Source organism: Corythoichthys intestinalis, chromosome 13, assembly GCF_030265065.1.
Source record: "Corythoichthys intestinalis isolate RoL2023-P3 chromosome 13, ASM3026506v1, whole genome shotgun sequence".
Classification (NCBI taxonomy): Eukaryota; Metazoa; Chordata; class Actinopteri; order Syngnathiformes; family Syngnathidae; genus Corythoichthys; species Corythoichthys intestinalis.
In genome coordinates, this window is record NC_080407.1 from 11,683,582 (window position 1) to 11,703,236 (window position 19,655).

General features: G+C 43.1%; 1 protein-coding gene across 1 annotated transcript in view; it reads right to left on the reverse strand.

Annotated features, from left to right (window-relative positions):
* The window catches only part of hgfa (hepatocyte growth factor a), a 33,351-nt gene extending 24,396 nt beyond the window's left edge, over positions 1-8,955 (reverse strand). Inside the window, exons 1-4 of the mRNA XM_057856408.1 lie at positions 8,654-8,955; positions 6,939-7,098; positions 6,760-6,872; positions 6,257-6,371 (exon numbers count right to left, since the gene is read on the reverse strand). Of these exons, the coding sequence (XP_057712391.1) occupies positions 6,257-6,371; positions 6,760-6,872; positions 6,939-7,098; positions 8,654-8,717 (452 nt within the window). The 5' untranslated portion in view covers positions 8,718-8,955. The remainder of the gene's footprint in view (positions 1-6,256; positions 6,372-6,759; positions 6,873-6,938; positions 7,099-8,653) is intronic.
* Positions 8,956-19,655: the final 10,700 nt, after the last annotated feature.

Genomic DNA, 19,655 nt, shown 5'->3' on the forward strand with positions numbered 1-19,655 from the left:
ATACACAAGGGTGTTCCGCTGCAGTTACCTGGCAAAATAAATCCAAAGACGATTTGCATGAAGACCCCTACTAGTTTAAAAAAACAGTGTAATCATATGCAAAATCAGTCATGTGATATACCGGACCATAATGAGCACTACCTTGTCGTTGCTCCCTCATGTGTGAAGGAGCACGACACAACAGGGAACAAGGGAAGGTGCTAGATCACCTGCAATGACGCACCTTTGTGTAATCCTCCTCTTCAGTTGACTAAATATTGTTACGCAATTATGAAAATGCAGAAACCGGGCTTGAGTGACATGTCAGGATCTCCATCTTACAGGGTATGAAAATTAGTCTTCACTCAGGATATCTTGAGCAAAATGAGTCATGGAGATACCTTGCAGTCATGCATGAAAGAGTCTGAAAGGACCAAGAGCAACTGGCGGAGCAGAACGTGAGGTGATGGATCATCCACCGTGACCTGCCTTTGCATGTGGCCTTAAATGTAATCCCCACTTCAGTCAACTGAGTGTAGTCAAGCCACCGTGAAAGTGCATAAACAAGAACCAGACTTCGGAGTCAAGCCAAGATCTCCATGTTACATGGAAACTTGTATTCTGATGAGATATCTTCATGCTTTTAAAAATGTCACTTTACCCAAGTGTAAAAGAGCTTGGCAGGAACGGAAAAACACATGATAGTGGATCAGCCGCCGCTGACCTGGCTTGCACCTTTTCGCGTGCAGCTTTAAATGTAATCTCCCACTTCTGACGACTGGGCGAGTTCATGCCACCGCGATAGAGCAGGAACTAGAACTAAACTTCGATATCGAGATATCTTAATGATCTGGACAACTCTTAACACACAAAAAAAGCAGTCTATGGAATTTTCCAGCATGTAAGCAGGTTGTTCGAATACTACCCTCAGCGACAAAACTTCTCCTGGGGGACTTTAACGCTGCACCCCCCTTCCCTTTCATGCTCCGGAGCTTACATAAAGCTCCGACACTAATGCGCCACATCATTCACCTCAGAACAAGGAGAGACGCTCCCCCACCCCAAAAAAAATGTCCACTAAAATTTCACCCCTGCTTAGCGACGCGGCACCAGAACCCCAAACATCTGCTTCGTGTTAAACCTCTTTATAATGTCAATGTATTTATGTCATACTCCAGTATATAATAAATTGTATTACAAGGTACTACACGGTACCCCACACAAAACAGGTTGCATGTGGTGCGAGTCCATAAAAGGCTGCCGCACCAAGCGCGAGTTAGCCGTAATGATGTTGCGCTAACAGATGTTAGCCAGTTACTGCTTGAATTTATCTGGCTGCCAGAGTCGGTTCGCGTTCTGCACACGCTCCTTACTTTGAACGCGTTGGCGAGGCACGACCCCAGCCACGCACGTCTGCGAAAGCAACTACGGGAAGTATTTACGACTCGTGGAACGGTATACTTCATAAACTCGGACCTCTCGAGTCGTAAAGCAACTTGCGACTTTGAAAATGACAGCTGAGAATGACATTGAAGAAAATCCATGAACGGGTTTTGGCTTGTAGCCCCTCTGACACATTTTTGAAACATTTGATTGTTTACCTAGTGAGATGAACGTGAAAAGGCTTATGTTAGAGCAGACAAAAAAAAAATACTGTTTGAAGCAGAGTTTGGATCTGGCAAAATCCAGTCTTTTATAAATGACCAAGTACTGCAGAATGATTAACTAATTAAGGACTCAGAATTGGTGAGTTTTAGCTCAGATTTTTTTTACCTGCGTTCACACTGAGCAAAAAATACTCAGTATGGATAATGTTTGGGATTGGACCACCTGGCATCCATGTGAAAACCCTGAGTTATGAGCAGAGTTATGAACACGCACAGAACTATTTCACCCTCCATGTAGCGCTGGGTGTCAACATGCACTTCCTCAGACTACACAGTTCCAGTCCCCAAGGTCCAAAGGACATTCCTGGTGGGAAATATCGCAAGAAATCACCCCTGTTTGGCATCGTGTCTGATCAAGCATGAAGAAAATAGTTCGAGAGCGAGCTAGCGGGACTGTGAAAGGTCAGGTAGTGGCACTAAATCTCGCCAATTCAGAAGGACCGCGTCTGATTGCCATCTGGGTGGATTGCTGACAAAGCAACAATTTATGCTTAACTCATGGGCTCCCAATGACAGAGGTAGACATCCAATCTGTTACTTTAAACCTACTAATATGTCCAAATTTAATAAAAGAGTTAGATTATGGGATGTCTATCAATGTCAATGTCACTGGAATAGTTCATTGATGTGAAGCTATCTGCAGGTTTGTTATTTTTATGCCAGTTTTCCAGAAGACCAGCACCTCCAAATCCGAGACCATGGTCCTCAGTCGGAAAAGGGTGGCGTGCCATCTCCTGGTCGGGGATGAGATCCTGCCCCAAGTGGAGGAGTTTAAGTATCTTGGTGTCTTGTTCACGAGTGATTGCAGTAGGGAGCAGGAGATCGACAGGCAGATCGGTGCAACGATGCAGACCCTGTACTGGTCCGTTGTGGTGAAAAGGGAGCTGAGCCAAAAGGTGAAGCTCTCGATTTACCAGTCGATCTACGTTCCTGCCCTCACCTATGGTCATGAGCTGTGGGTCGTTAGCCTGGAACTCCAGACTCACTGCTGTTACAGCTATAGAGTCTGGCGGATCAAATTCCCAGCGCGAAGAAAGCCACAGCAAACAGACAGCGGACTGGACCAATCAGCGATGGGCGGACGTGACATTGGTAAAGCGACAAGAAACTAGCACAGGGGTTCCCAAATTATTCCACATCGGGCCGCTGTGGGTGCTGGATTTCTTTCCAACAAAACAGGACGACACATGTGTACCAATCTAGTGTTTTACAAGTGTAATCAAGTTGATTGTAGTACTGGTGCACGATAATTATTGGTCCGATAATTATCGGTCCGACAATAGGAATTATGACGTCATCCCAATAAATCCAATAACATTATTAATAGGACCGATAATACTGTATGTACTGTGCTGTGCTACACACCAGTATGGGAAATCAGTTGACCATTTGCGTTGCATTGCTGCCACCCGCCGGTCAGAATAATTTGCTGCATCTATTTTTTGTTTTGCTCACAAACTCATTCACTTACACAGTGAGGTGTCTAGCGATAGCATTGACAATTGTGAATGCTTTCCGCCTCGGAAATATATGTCTGTAAGTATTTTATGTTTACTATAACATATGGATGTGCAATATATGTTTACTTCTGTGGTGAAGGGTCATATGTACAGAACTTCATAAGTTGTTGTGTTATAGAAGCCAGCCAATTCTTAAGGCTAGTAGCTCAAGCTAATGTGTTATGCTTTACATATAATAGTTGTGTATATAAGTGTATTGTAAAGTTTGTTGTATATTGAGTATTGAATACGTGTATTCTGGTGAGGTCAAAGGCAAATATCTGTGTTGAATCCACAACTATTTATTTTTTTATTTTTTTTTTTTAAACCTCCTGGTGTTCAAAAACTCGGGTGAATATACATTAAAAAAATTATATATTTATTATCGGTTATCGATATCGGTATCGGCTTTGAGGAGTAGGAAGTTATCGATATCGGTATCGGTTTCAAAAAATGGATATCGTCCACCCCTAGATTGTAGTCAGGTGGTGCTTGTTTAAGCAGAAACCTCATTGGTTAAACGGTCTGTGCTCGATCGGTAGGAACAAAAACCAGGACCCACAGGGGTCGTTGAGGACCGGTTTGGTAACCACTGCTCTAGCATGAGGACGTAAACATACAAGGAGAACGGAGAAGTTTTTTCAACATGGCTAGCGTGAGACAGACTGTTGGTTTTAGCGACTCAATGTGTTTTTGGATATTTAAAACTGAATTTACCGCGGATAGGAACATATTCTCGGCTCTCCCGTTCGCCATCTGTGTTGTTGTGGAGACGACTTCCGACGGGCAAGAGTGACGTTGCTCATTAAGAACACGTCACGCAAATAAACGAATCTGATTGCACGGATTCGTTCGGGCTCGAGAGGCCAATAAGGAGCTGGGTCTATAGCTGGAACAGCGGTGAGTCTGGACTCTGGAGTTCCAGGCTAGTGGGTCGTGATCGAAAGAACAAGATCCCAGATACAAGCGGCTGAAATGAGTTTCCTATGCAGGGTGTCCAGGCTCACTCTTAGCGACAGAATGAGAAGTTCTGTCATCCAGGAGGGACTCAGGGTCAAGCAGCTATTCCTCCGCGTTGAGAGGAGCTACAATGGGGCAAATAAGTATTTAGTCAACCACTAATTGTGCATGTTCTCCCACTTGTAAATATCAGAGAGGCCTGTAATTATCAACATTGGTAAACCTCAACCATGACAGACAGAATGTGGAAAAAAAAAAAATCACATTATTTGATTTTTAAATAATTTTATTTGCAAATCATGGTGGAAAATAAGTATTTGGTCAATACCAAAAGTTCATCTAAATACTTTGTTATACACCCTTTGTTGGCAATAACGGAGGCCAAATGTTTTCTGTAACTCTTCACGAGCTTTTCACACACTGTTGCTGGTATTTTGGCCCATTTCTCCATGAAGATATCCTCTAGAGCAGTGATGTTTTGGGTTGGGGATTTTGTTGGGCAATACGGACTTTCAACTCCCTCCACAGATTTTCTATGGGGTTGAGATCTGGAGACTGGCTAGGCCACTCCAGGACCTTGAAATGCTTCTTACGAAGCCACTCCTTTGTTGCCCTGGCTGTGTATTTGGGATCACTGTCATGCTGAAAGACCCAGCCACGTCTCATCTTCAATGCCCTTGATGATGGAAGGAGATTTTCACTCAAAATATCTCGATACATGGCCCCATTCATTCTTTCCTTTACACAGATCAGTCGTCCTGGTCCCTTTGCAGAAGAACAGCCCCAAAGCATGATGTTTCCACCCCCATGCTTCACAGTTGGTATAGTGTTCCTCAGGTGCAATTCAGTATTCTTTCTCCTCCACACACGAGAACTTTTGTACCAAAAAAGTTCTATTTTGGTTTCATCTGACCATAACACATTCTTCCAGTCCTCTTCTGGATCATCCAAATGCTCTCTAGAGAACTGCAGACGGGCCTGGACGTGTACTTTATTCAGCAGGGGGACACAACTGGCAGTGCAGGATTGGAGTCCCTGGCGGCGCATTGTGTTACTGATAGTACCCTTTGTTACTGTGGTCCCAGCTCTCTGTAGATCATTCACTAGGTCCCCCCATGTGGTTCTGGGATTTTTGGTCACCGTTATTTATCATATCTTGCATGGAGCCCCAGATCGAGGGAGATTATCAGTGGTCTTGTATGTCTTCTATTTTCTAATAATTGCTCCCACAGTTGATTTCTTTACACCAAGCATTTTACCTATTGCAGATTCAGTCTTCCCAGCCTGGTGCAGGTCTACAATATTGTCTCTGGTGTCCTTCGACAACTCTTTGTTCTTGGCCATAGTGGAGTTTGGAGTGTGACTGACTGAGGTTGTGGACAGGTGCCTTTTATACCGATAATGAGTCAAAACAGGTGCCGTTAATACAGGTAACGAGTGGAGCCTAATTAGACCTCGGTAGAAGAAGTTAGACCTCTTTGACAACCAGAAATCTTGCTTGTTTGTAGGTGACCAAATGCTTATTTTCCACTCTAATCTGGAAATAAATTCTTTAAAAATCAAACAATGTAATTTTCTGTTTTTTTCCCACATTCTGTCTCTCACGGTTGAGGTTTACCCATGTTGACAATTACAGGCCTCTCTAATCTTTTCAAGTAGGAGAACTTGCACAATTGGTGGTTGACTAAATACTTATTTGCCCCACTGTAGCTATGGTGGCTCAGGCTCTCAGGTTCAGATGCCTCCCTGTAGAGGTGTTCCGGGCATGTCTCACCGGCGCAAGGCCCAGGGAACGACCCAGGACACACTGGAGAGAGTTTGTCTCTCTGCTGGCCTGGGAACGCCTTGGGATCCCGCCGGAGGAGCTGGTTGAAGTGGCTGGGGAGAGGGAAGTCTGGGCTTCCCTGCTAAAGCAGCTTCCCCCACGACCCGACCCCGGATTTAGCGGTAGATAATGGATGGATGGCATGCGACTAACGAACACTATTAATGAGAAGTTGGCACCCCCTCAAAAAATCCGCTGTTAAAGCCATACAATTTTCTTCACATGTCGCCGTTATAAACACTTCAAGTCCTTTTATGTAGTAGCCCGCGAGGGCTCTCGTGTCTGAACGCAACTTTTTGAAGGTTTATAAAAGAGGGAGTACTTACGTGTGTTCATTGATGTTATTATCAGACCATGCTTGACACGTTATGTTCGACTTGGTCCAAGACCTCCTCCCTCTGTAGTTGTCCTTGGGTCCCATGATACACTCCCTTATGTAATCTGAGTGAGCAGAGCAGAGAAAAGCCCTTGAAAGTATCCATTAATATCTCATTTTTCTTATGAATCGGAGGTTTTTCCGATCAAGTTTTGGCGTTGTCCTTGTACGGTTAATCCGAGCTTTTTTGTCATGCCCAAAACAACTCCCGTTAAATGTCATCGGAGGAGCGGGCGGGGGGAGTTTCCGCAAATTCTCAAGTGCTAGATTCCACAGGCTGCTCGGCGCTACGACTGTAAACAAGGATTCTTTACGGACTTGTTTACGCCTCACTGCCGGGTGCCCTTCTCCGACGCGTTTGTGGTGTCAACATGTTCTTCTACAACTTCACTTGTATTGCTCAAAGTGCAAATACTCGTGAATAACGTCAATTTGAAGAGGCTTATTGTTTACCTTTCTTTTCGTACAGCGTGAAGTTGCCGTTGGGCTGCTTCTGCACGCCGTGGCTGAAACGGTCGAAGGGAAGCAAGTGGCATTTCCTGTTGTGTTTGTGGAAGTTAAAGGCCCTGCACACAGGAAAAGGTTAGCAGATGAAGCCCTGATAGAAAACGAAGCAACTTTCAGAGTCTCACCTGCAGTTGAAGTGCTTCTTGACTTTCTTGCACTTGCGGGCGCACTGTTCCTGCGAGCTGTTGCGCACAACAGGCGATTGCGGGCATTCGGGACAGACCAGCAGGTAGTTTTCAGACTTTTCGTAGCGCTGCAAGGACTGCCCTCTCTTTCGACAGTCACCTATTGGGCGAAAAACTGAATACTAAATCGACATTTTCTCGTACGAAATTGAAAAATTACCACTTCCGATGCTTTCAAGTGAAGACACACACTTTTGCAAATGTTTGAAACTGGAACATTTTTTGGCTGCGCTTTCAACTTCTAGCAAAAGTTGGCGTTTATAAAATAAACATGGTCGTTTTATGAAAACGATCCAATTTTCGGTCCTAAAGCTGTCAAATTCTGACTAAATTTAGTGTTTTTGGCGCACGGTAATTTGTTAATGTGAGAAAGCAGTCAATTTGGAGGCTATTACGGTACTTAGTGTGATGTATTCCCTCGTAAAATCTTGCGAGGAGACATGGCACGAGTAAACGCCGTAAATGTGACAACCGCATTGAAACATTGCCATCCCTCTCGCTTCATTCCGAAGGCCTCAGCAGAGAGTTCTTCGGCGAAGACCACATGAAAAGAAACGGGCGCAAAGACAATGTTTGCAGATGAGGGGGTTCACGAGCAGGCCAACGCCATAATTTAAAACCCAAATCCTCCAGCGTTTATTTCCACCTGCTGGAGGGGGGGCGAAGCGAGTAAAGCCCCACCTTGTACAGAACCGGGCTTGGGTTACAACGTACGCTCGTTTCGCTTTACAAGCGACACGAGCGGTGGTAGCGTAGACGCTTGGAAATGTTTTTTTTCTTTTGACGTGCTATTAATGTTTGGGCTCGAGCATAGCACATCTGGCACTAATCACAGTGTTGATGCAGCCCTCATGTCTGGCCAGGCCGCTCAATTAGATTTCACTTAGGCTCTTCCTCACACTCGGCAAAGGCCGAAATGCGCTTCGATGTGGACGACTCGCATGGATCGTTGAGGGTGGGCTGCACTGGGGCCAGTAAATGGTGGGAAAGATACAGCTGTTATCAATGATATCAATTAGGATTCCATTCCATTGGGATTGAACAATCTTAAACCTTTAAGCATGAGGCGCGGCTACAGTGACATTTTTCCCTACCCTGACATATTGCATGAAAATTCTTAGATTTGTGTCATTTTTACAGAAATTCCAGATGGGTTTTTTTTTTTTTTGCGATAGAAGAACAAGAATACATTTTTCACAAAATTGCGCCTTTTTCTGGAATTCTTCAGATTGTCACATTTAAAAGTTATAGCGCCACCTGTTGCTTTGGAATGTACTTGACAGGTTGAAAGTGATTTTACTTATGGGAGCAATTTTCAGTTTTTACGCGAACAAGCCAGCATCCTCACGCGTTATAAAACTTCAGCGCTGCAATAAAACTATGTTGGCTGCAGAATCAAATGGTAAATAAAGGAAATAAAGTGCCTCCTGATGGGGAAAATCACCATGCAGGCAGAGCAAATATTTAATCTTGGAGCCAAACACTTATTAAATGTTCCAAAAACAACCGCTCTCTTCCAGAGTTGCTTTAAACACCATGCATGACTTCAATCGGGACGGAACTCAATTGAATTTTAGACTTGTTGCACGTTCAAGGATTATTTTAACACATGCAGGTGTGGGGAGACCAGCACAAAGTTCATCATCATGTCTTACCTGTGTCCATCATGCATAGAAGCGCGCACACCAGCGCCTGGTAAATCCATACGTGCGTCCTCATGGTGGACTTGAGCGGGATGTGCGTGTGCAGCTTGTGGCGTAAAGTGAGACGCACACTCGGAATGCTTCAATGTGACGTCCTGCGTGGTCGACGTCCGCCCAAAGACTCGCTGATCGCGTCCACGCGCGTCCTCGGTTCAACCCGCCCACTTGACTTCTTTCGCTCTTTTTCTATCAGGAGCGACTGGTTGGAGCGCGCGTCAAGGGCACTTTAATGCAGGGTGGCCAGGCCACGTCCGGATCATGCTTTCAAAATAAAAGTGCTGCTTGAAAGTACCGTTTCAAAACCATAGGTGGAGTTTGACTTTTGGGCCAGGGGGAGTGTAGGTTTGGGCTCAACATTGGTGGGACGATATAACAGCATACCATGCATGTACACTTTTTGCTGAGGACCGGACATCAATAAGACCAAACAGATTGGGTAAACGGGGGTCAGGGCTACATTTCTCACGAATATGAACCTAATTAATCGATAGGCTAACTGATCATTGCAAAATAAATGTGTATTCAGTTATACCAGTCCTTCTCAATTATTTTCTGTTACGCCCCTCATAGGAAGACATTATGCGCTGGTCCTCATGGGAAACAAAGTCTTCAAAAAAACTACTGCTTTTGTCCACCAGCGTCGCTAAAATTGACCAAAACTGAAAAGTGTTGCTTTAAGACCACAAAAACAAAACAAAAATGAAAATTGAGTAGAAGGGGGTAAACCTCGGTTCACTACATTTCTCACAGTTTAATTTACGTTAACAGCAAAAAAGACATATAAACATGGAGGACACTTCTAAGCAGCTTCCTACTCAAGTTTTGCAACTTAGCAAATTCACACAGTTTAATGTTATGCAAACTCTTATGCAGGTTGTAGCAAAATTTCAGTAGCAAAATTAGTGGTGTGTTCCTTCCCTCCATAACATTGACGTATTTTTACATGACAAAGTGGCTGCTGCTGGCTGAAAAAAAAACTAATATCCCTCTTCGTTGAAGGGGGCGGATGAGGCGGCATGTTGGCGACATGTTGTGTTTTCGTCGGGTCAGTGTGTGTGTGTGGGGGGGGGTCGGGTCAAGTCATCAGCCAATCAAACGTGACTATGAGGGGGAAAAAATGAACTAGCACATTCAGCAAGTGAAAAAAGGGTAAATATAAGTCTGAACATAATGAAAATAATTCACCTAATAATAGTAGGGTCAATTGTATCCTGAAAACATATGGGAAGGCAATCTAAATTACCTATTAAACTGAACTCATTATAAAATGCAAATAAGGTTGCTTAAAAGTTGGTGGGGACAATTTGAGCATCCTGAAAAGTTGGTAGTGTTATGTCCCAAAACGCAGTGTCAGCAATAAAATTAACTTACAACAATATTTATGATAATAAGTTGTAAATAAGCATTTTTTTTGTTTCCCATCATTCTTGAGAGGAATTCTAAATCAGGCTGCTAAGGACAGCTATACTTGCCAAGATCGTCATCCATTGAATATGGTACACCCGACGGTTTTGTGCCAATGTAGTTACCCCAGTCAAAAATTCTATCCCTTGGCCGGAGCCATTTGGAGGTAGATTTGTGTCCTCATTATTTGATAAAAAAAAAAAAAAAAACTGTTTGAATGCAAAAATAAATTTGAAACTCAAAAAAATGCATTAGAAAGCTATTTTTCTTTGATTTTTTTTTTCTTGAATGAAGCAACTTTTTTGATTGAATGTTTTTTTTTTTTTTCATTTGGGCCACATTTTGTCTTGGACATTTGTGTCTTTATTATTCAACCAAAATAGAAGTTGCTTCAAGCAAAAAATATATATTTAAAAAAAAAAAAAAAAAAAGACAAATTTCAATTATCGAAAAAAAGTTTTTGAATGCGAAAAAATATTTGAGACTCAAATATTTACATTTGAAGACTTAATTTTTAATTTAAAAAAAAGTGATTTTAGCAATCCTTTTTGTGTTTGGGCCATATTATGGGTAGGACGTTTGTGTCTAAAACATTCAATCCCCCAAAAAGTTGCTTCAATCAAAAAAAAAATATTTTAATAATATAATATATTTTCAAAGAAAAAAATCATTTGAAAAATAAAATTGCCTTCTCCTATTTTTTTTGTTTTTTTGTAAATAATATGCAAAGCAAATGACCGTCTAAGGTGCTAGTCACATGATCTGTTCAAAAAATAGTTTTGACCCATTATGAACATATCTTTTTTTTTTGTTCATTTCATTCATTTTTGTTGTTTGCTTTAATGCTTTACAACCTTTATATATATATATATATTAGTGTGGTCAAATTTATGGTGTTAACGGGCGGTTATTAATTTTTTGAACTAATCACGTTAAAATATTTGACGCAATTAACGCATGCACTGAATGACCCGTTCATGCGTTGCCTCAAACAGTTTACAATGACGCCATTTTAGCGGTTATTGGCTTAAGCTTTGGCAACTCTTTCACTACAGTATAAGTATTGTGGCGAACGACGTGGGGAAGAATGACAGGAGACGATCTTTTTCTTAACACGCTTGATTGAACACAACGCAGAACATACTGTATACCGTTTGCAGCCACCACTGACAGTCATGGTTGCCAAACTTCCCATCATGCATTTGGGCGGAAGAGTTAAGACGCTACAGTATCATTTAGTGAAAGCACAACAACAATATTCCTATCCCTCAAAAAAATAATGTTCATAAAAAGCGCTCAATGCAAAGAGAACTGGCATTGCCAATCATAATAGCTATGCAAAATACACATAAAACTACATAAAATAAGACTTTGCCTTGGCTAGATCTCTAATTTAAATCTCGCCATTGACACCTGGTGGTGTATTTCAATCACTACCTTATGTAGTTAAAGACACTGTGGAACAACGGTAGGGAGCCCATGTGACGTCCCGCTCGGCGACGTCAACACTGGCGAGCTATTAGTTTATTTTTTGATTGAAAAGTTTACAAATTTTATTCAAACGAAAACATTAAAAGGGGTTTTAATATAAAATTACTAGAGATGTCCCGATCGATCAGGATGATCGGGTCCGATCATGATTTTCAAAGTATCAGAATCGGCAAAAAAAATATCGGACATGCTTTTTTTTATATATATATTTTTTAAATATATTGTTTTCTAATTGTATTTAACGTTACAGACATAATATGTTACACTCATCCAGAGTCTTTAGTTTTGACTTAAGGTAGGGTTATCAAATTTATCCCGATAATGACGGTAATTAATTTAAAAAAAAAATTATCACGTTAAAATACTTAACGCAATTAATGCATGCGCTGCACGACCCACTCACACCTTGTCGAGCTCAATCTGTAATGGCGCCGTTTTACCTATGTAGAGAGATAAAAGGCAGCGTAAAATGAGTAGAGTGAATTTTGGAAGCCTTTGGAGCCTTTTTTTAATTAGCTAAAGCCTTACAATCCCTCTCCCTACGATTAGAGCTATCGTGGGAAGCAATGTGGGGAATCAAGGTAGTAATTGATCTTTTTGTTAACACCCTATGTTATTTCCCAACGCAGAGAAGATATATCAATTGGTAGCACTACGCACAGTCATGGTTCCAATTCCCATCATGCATTTGGGCATGGCTACAGTATCATTTACTGAAAGCTCAACAAATACACTAGATGGCAATATTTAGTCACAATATACAAAGTCACATTTGTCCTTTAAGAATTACAAGTCTTTCTATCCGTGGATCCCTCTCACAGAAAGAATGTTATTAATGTAAATGCCATCTTGAGGATTTATTGTCATAATAAACAAATACAGTACTTATGTACTGTATGTTGAATGTATATATTCGTCCGAGTTTTATTCATTTTTTTCTTAACGCATTGCCAAAATGTATATGATCGGGAAAAATTATCGGGAATGATTGGAATTGAATCGGGAGCAAAAAAAAGCAATCGGATCGGGAAATATCGGGATCGGCAGATCCTCAAACTAAAACGATCGGATCAGGACCAAAAAAACATGATCGGAACAACCCTAAAAATTACTATAAATTGTACTCAAATTTATCTTTTAAGAACTACAAGTCTTTCTATCCACGGATCCCATTATCAGAAAGAATGTTAATAATGTTAATGCCATCTTGTGGATTTATTGTTATAATAAACAAATACAGTACTTATGTACAGTAATGTTGAATGTTTATGTCCGTCTTGTGTCTTATCTTTCCATTCCAACAATAATTTACAGAAAAATATGGCATATTTTAGAGATGGTTTGAATTGTGATTAATTACGATTAATTAAACAGACGGATTTCAAAGTATACTCCAATGGACTTTTCAACTTTGACCTTTTTAGGGCACCTGGACTCCAATCAATTGACTGACACGGTTCTAATTAACATACACACAAGTGAGCATTTGATGGATTTCCAGGAAGACAAAAAAAATAATTTAAAAAGTCTTCCAGAATACATGCTGAAATTCTAATTATTAATACACATGTGATTAATAGCTCTTGGAAACTTCATTGGTATTTTGTTTGTCTTGTCGCTGATATACAAGCCAGATTAAAGAAACATTAATCTGAACATGCTTCTTCTTGGTCTACTTTTCTGTAAATGGGTTGCAAATCTGAGCGCTCAAACTCCTTCGGGCGAGCACCTGACGCCAAAAAAGAGGATAATTGTAAGAGCAGGATCCCGCGTGCGTTCGTCCCCGTTGCCTCACTTTGGCTGCCGTGGAAAAACAGATGGGATTCTTAGCGGCCCGTGCCAAAGATCACTTGGCACCGCGCGCAAATATCCTCAGCCAGTTGCAAAACGCCTTCAGGTACCGAAGTGCAGGAAGTGCTCAAAAACAAACTTTCACTTCCAATCAATCACCGTAGTACTAAAGTTTGGGGATTTCTGCCCGGTTTACAGTTTTTACAAAGGGATTGTAACTATCAGAATGTATCTTAGTATCTCAACACAGGGTTATAAGTGAATATAAATGTCACAGAAGGCAGTTCACCCTCTTAAAGCGGATATCCTGGTGGGCCAATGTAAGACAAGAAAATAGTGCGTTTAGGCGGGTCAGCTGGAAGCAATCCAGTTCAGGTACCAGCATACGGGACTTTTGTTGGGCCCTCACCCGAACTTGACAGGAAATCCACACTTGTGCCGTTAATGGTCGGCGGTCTTAGGGCCCTCCAGAGAGAAAGACCAGCGTGGTAGGGAAATGGTTGAAGGCAAATGCCAGATGCCCCGCTTAAGGCTCATTAGAACGTGTGCGAGTCATTTTGGCTTTGCTGCCTTTTGGTCAGCACGTGTGTAGGGAAAGTACCAGCAGGTGTAGAGGCATGCTAACATCACACCTGTCAATCAGCCTTGAGAAGAAATCCAGACTCACCAAAACATCTTTTTTGGGTGTGTATAGCAACGCTTTGAACTGCAGCCAGCCCCTCCGACATCCCAGGTAGATATGTTAAGTTTTGATTACGCATCCATTGGGGGAAGGTGCTGGAGGCAGGAGCGATTCTTTTCAAACACGTCAAACCAACGGGAGTATTATCTTCCACCGATTGCCGGCCCACTCCAGACCCCCCGGACTCCAAAATGTCAGTCATTTTGAATGTTCTTGGTCGGGTTAATCGCTGGGTTAACAATTCATTTCTGACGTGAAGGCAAGCAAACTCCCCGATGACGTTGTGCTAATTTGCCATCATCCTGAGCGACAATTTTGGAGATTTTTATCCTCGTTTTGTTTTTTGGTTGATTATTCCCAGTGAGAAGCAACCTAGAGACCCTGGACTTGAGAGGTACAATGTGGCGTTACCCTTTCCGATGATGACATGTTCATAACTTTTGATCCTGGTAAAGATTACCCTCGAGTGTCAAAGTTAGGGTACATGAGTGAAGATACCTTGAAGGCCAGATACAGACCTCTACATACAGCGGTGCAAATAAGTATTTAGTCAACCACCAATTGTGCAAGTTCTCCTACTTGAAAATATTAGAGAGGCCTGTAATTGTCAACATGGGTAAACCTCAACCATGAGAGACAGAATGTGGAAAAAAAAAAACAGAATATCACATTGTTTGATTTTGAAAGAATCTATTTCCAAATTAGAGTGGAAAATAATTATTTGGTCACCTACAAACAAGCAAGATTTTTGGCTTCCAAAGTGGTCTAACTTCTTCTAACGACGTCTAACGAGACTCCACCTGATACCTGTATTAATGGCACCTGTTTTAACTCATTATCGGAATAAAAGACACCTGTCCACAACTCCAGTCAGTCACACTCCAAACTCCACTATGGCCAACACCAAAAAGCTGTCGGAGGACACCAGAGACAAAATTGGAGACCTGCACCAGGCTGGAAAGACTGAATCTGCAATAGGTAAAACACTTGGTGTAAAGAAATCAACTGTGGGAGCGATTATTAGAAAATGGAAGCCATACAAGACCACTGATAATCTCCCTCGATCTGGGGCTCCATGCAAGATCTCACCCCGTGGCGTCAAAATGATAACAAGAACGGTGGGCAAAAATCCCAGAACCACACGGGGGGACATAGTGAATGACCTACAGAGAGCTGGGACCACAGTAACAAAAGCTACTATCAGTAACACAATGCGCCGCCAGGGACTCAAATCCTGTACTGCCAGACGTGTGCCCCTGCTAAAGAAAGTACACGTCCAGGCCCGTCTGCGGTTCGCTAGAGAGCATTTGGATGATCCAGAAGAGGACTGGGAGAATCTGACCATAACACAAACCAAAATAGAACGTTTTGGTAGAAACATAGGTTCTTGTGTTTGGAGGAGAAAGAATACTGAATTGCATCCGAAGAACACCATACCCACTGTGAAGCATAGGTGTGGAAACATCATGCTTTGGGGCTGTTTTAATGCAAAATTGACCAGGATGACTGATGTGTGTAAAGGAAAGAATGAATGGGGCCATGTATCGAGAGATTTTGAATGAAAATCTCCTTCCATCAGCAAGGGCATAGAAGATGAGACATGGCTGGTCCCAACACACAGCCAGGGCAACAAAGGAGAGGCTTCGTAAGAAGCATTTCAAGGTCCTGAAGTGGCCTAGCCAGTCTCCAGATCTCAACCCCATAGAAAATCAGCCCCAAACATCACTGCGGTAGAGGAGATCTGCATGGAGGAATGGGCCAAAATACCAGCAACAGTGTGTGAAAAGCTTGTGAAGAGTTACAAAAAACGTTTGGCCTCCGTTATTGCCAACAAAGGGTACATAACAAAGTATTGAGATGAACTTTTGGTATTGACCAAATACTTTTTTTCCATCATGATTTGCAAATATATTCTTTAAAAATCAAACAATATGATTTTCTGTTTTTTTTTCACACACTCTGTCTCTCATGGTTGAGTTTTACCCATGTTGATAATTACAGGCCTCTCTAATAGTTTCAATTCGGAAAACAACACACTTAGTGGTTGACTTATTTGCCCCACTGTACCATACCAACGATAACAGACTTAACGAGACAAAACAAAGATGCGAAGGGTGTCATCCTTTGAAAACTCCTTCAAAGGAGATCAAGTTTTCCTCAGATGATAAAGGTTCTCCCTCCCTGTGGAGTCCAAACATTTGACCCGCAGCGTCAGCATTAATGGCGCTGAAGTGGGATTTTACCCGTCTAATTATTTTACACCCCAGGTGGATGGCAAACACCCCCCTCCTCCCGCTCGCTCGCTCCATCAGCCAGCGCTGTTGCACATGAAGGAAGCTAATCACCGGTGTGATCTCCTCCTTTTCACCTCTGACCCGCCCAACACTCGAATAACAACCTCCACCCCTGCCGCTTCCCAGCCCCTCAACGCTTTCCCCCCCAATTAGGAGGGCGCCTTCCCCATTGCAGATGACAGATGAGGAGGTCAGGTTGCTTAGCTTCTCCTGGTGCCCACAGAAGGGATGAAACAGGAGGACATCCCGGCCTCCGGGAGCCATTCTGAAATACTTGGAAGTCCTGATGACTGAGACAAACTACTGCCCGGGCGTAGGTAACCATACGCGTAGACGTCGGGGTGCGGTGGCAGATGGAAAAGAAATTGGACAAAAGACAAATGGAAGCTGCAATGCTCCGTATTAAAAGCGCAGGTAGAGAGATCAAGCGCACGCTCCAACGGGCGAAGAACAACTACTACGAGGGCCGGGAGATAAGGCCTAGGACCATAGTAAAAGCCGAGGCACACTCCAATGAATCAAGGCGTCGGGGGCTTTCCTCTCTCTGTTGTGTGTTATGTCCACCGCTAATGGCCAGCAGATGTGGACGTATTTCACGAGTGCGGCTTTGGAAAACATTCCCGCACATAAATCCAATTAGGTCGCATGAGCGAGCTGGTAAGACGGGAGAGTGCGACCGGCGACCCCCCAAACAGCTGACTTAAATAATTCACATTTTTACAGGTAGAATAATAACAGAGGTGCTCCCTATGTCTTTAAGTCTGGTAACTTATTGAGGTTTGTCTGGTTGTGTCTAGATGATATTCTTTGACAGATTGCGGGTTCTTTTTACAGGAGGAAAAAGATCCAAGCGAAGTGTTTCATCGTCCGTCGAACAGCAGATCACCTGTAACGGGATGCATTCTGAAGAACCGCGCATAAATCCTGCAGTAGACTCCAGCTCGAAGCAACAAACCTTACTGTATATGTTATGGCACGTCCTCTGGGAGGCGTTAGTCGCTCATCCAAAGTCAGTCGTGAAGTTCCTGATAGTGTAAATCCATGTTTGGACAAGAGAGGAGTATGAGAGCCAGGTGATCTCTGCCCTCGGTCTGGGATTTCAATAAGTCTTGTTGGGGTGAGATAAAACGCCGCCGAGCCATGCGGCCGTCAGGAATGCGCAAAATAAGAAGTGATGCATGCAACATGTTGGCCAAAGTTGGCCCAGAGAAGGCAACGTCTCAGAAGTCATCGGCTAAGACTAGCCTCTGGGGGAAGACAGCTCTAGAATTCGATTCTGGATGCCAAGACCTCCTCTTAGGGGCTATGCTTCTATTTTAACGGCTCTGCGAGCAACTTGAGGAGTGTAGAGCTGAGTTAAGGCATGACTTTGTATGTTTCACAACCTTTGGACATACATGAAATGAAAATCAGAATGACCTGCAAGGGACAAAGCGCGCAAAAACAGGCTCTGAAAATCCTGCCAGACTGTATAGATACCTGGCAGTCCAGGTGATGTTCCGGGGCGGGTAAGGGACTTTTGTTGTTAGTTTTTGGGATTTGCTGGCCATTTTGTGGGAGACTTACAATTTCAAAACTAGTGAAGTGAACAAAGAAATCCATCTGACAATCAAACAGAGACAAAAAAACAACCTCACCCCTGGGCATGATGTAAACTCACACAGCAACCCCCATCCTACACTTGACCCCGCACGCCAGAAACACAAGGCTGGTCTGGATTTACCCTTGCCGTTTGAAAAGCCGATGACAAAGTTCACTTCCTGAACAAAACTGATACATGACCAGACACGTACTTTATCTCACCGAGATGCGGGAAATGTCAGGCAACACGAGGGCTCGCGTAAACTGCCCCTGACCCTCTGGCTTGCCAGAATCAATCAAGCGTTGGGGACTTTTCTCAAGGCAGCGACAAGTCAGGAATATTCTGAGAACGAAATAAGACAAATGGACTTTGAAGGAAGTTTGGCAGTGCTTCCCGCAAAAAAAGTTGCCCTGAGGATTGTTGATGTGAAATCCAGCGCTTAAGCAAACACACTGTTGGCCAGCTCATAAAAAGGAGGGATTCATCTACTTTTTTGTCCATATTTGTGCTGGCATTTGAGAGATAAAAACGGTCACGGGGCACCGGCCTGCGCTCCAGCCTGATCTGACCCGGCGCACCACCACCGCCTACTGTACGTGCAACAGGCACTATTAGCGCAGCAGCTGCTTGTCTGGCAGCTTGTTCACCGCTAACTAGCTCCACGTGTGCAAACCCGCACACCCACACACTCCGCAATCCCCCGGCTTTAGTGTCACAGCAGGAGTAAAGCGGTCTTGCGTACTTTTATGGAGTCGGGTGGGGCACAGGGAGGTGAGCGCACATATTGGGGTGCGCAAGGGAGTCCCGCCAGGTGCTAATCGATTTCCTGCAGCTTTGAAACGCGACGGTGTCGGGTTTCTTCCACGGGCAAATTACGTCGGACCAACGTTTGACCTCCCTGCAGACAACCACCTAGCTAGTGAAACATACTAACAATGACTTCGCTGTCTGCCCGGGTGATTCACGCTCTTATTACTTTGTGTGCTGGGCCAATGCAAAAACAGCGCAGAGATGTTACGCGAAGGTACTTGGCGAGTGAAGCAACTATGTTCAGAATCAGCGTTCTAACCGGTCTGCTGGTGAGACCATTGGCTTCTAAGTGAGTCAGTTGCTATTTACGGACAGTTAAGACATTAAAAAAAGTGCATGTGGTTAACTTATCAACGGCAGTGGAACATGATGCCAGTTATCCCAGTCAATGACTGAATGAGTTAGTAGTACCTCTTGATTGCATCTGCGTACCCAGACACAGGTGCCGTGTCAAGGAATGGTTAGGAGAGTCAACAATTTTGTTTTTGTAGCACATCTGCAACTTTGAAACACTTGGATTTAACTGTCGGTTTTATGTCTGACTTCGTAAAATCCACCAAGGGGATTCGCTCGCGGTACAAACGTGATCTCAGAGCAAACTTGGGCGAGACATTTACATCCTGTTATGCTAGCCAACCAATTTTTTTCTCGATTGATGGATTAAGTTTGAATTGTGCCTTTGATCATGGTTGCCATCAAAACCAAATCGCTAAAAGGTCCCAAAAGACATTTCACGTGTTAGCAAACAGCAGGTGATTACGGTGAGTCAAAAGCCACATCAAAGATGAATTCTGCTGACTTTACGGATCAAAGTTATTTTTCCCGTTAAGAGCCAATGGCTTCACACGGAGCTTCGCTTTTTCTGCAGAACATAACAGAAAAACCTTGCAACAATTACAA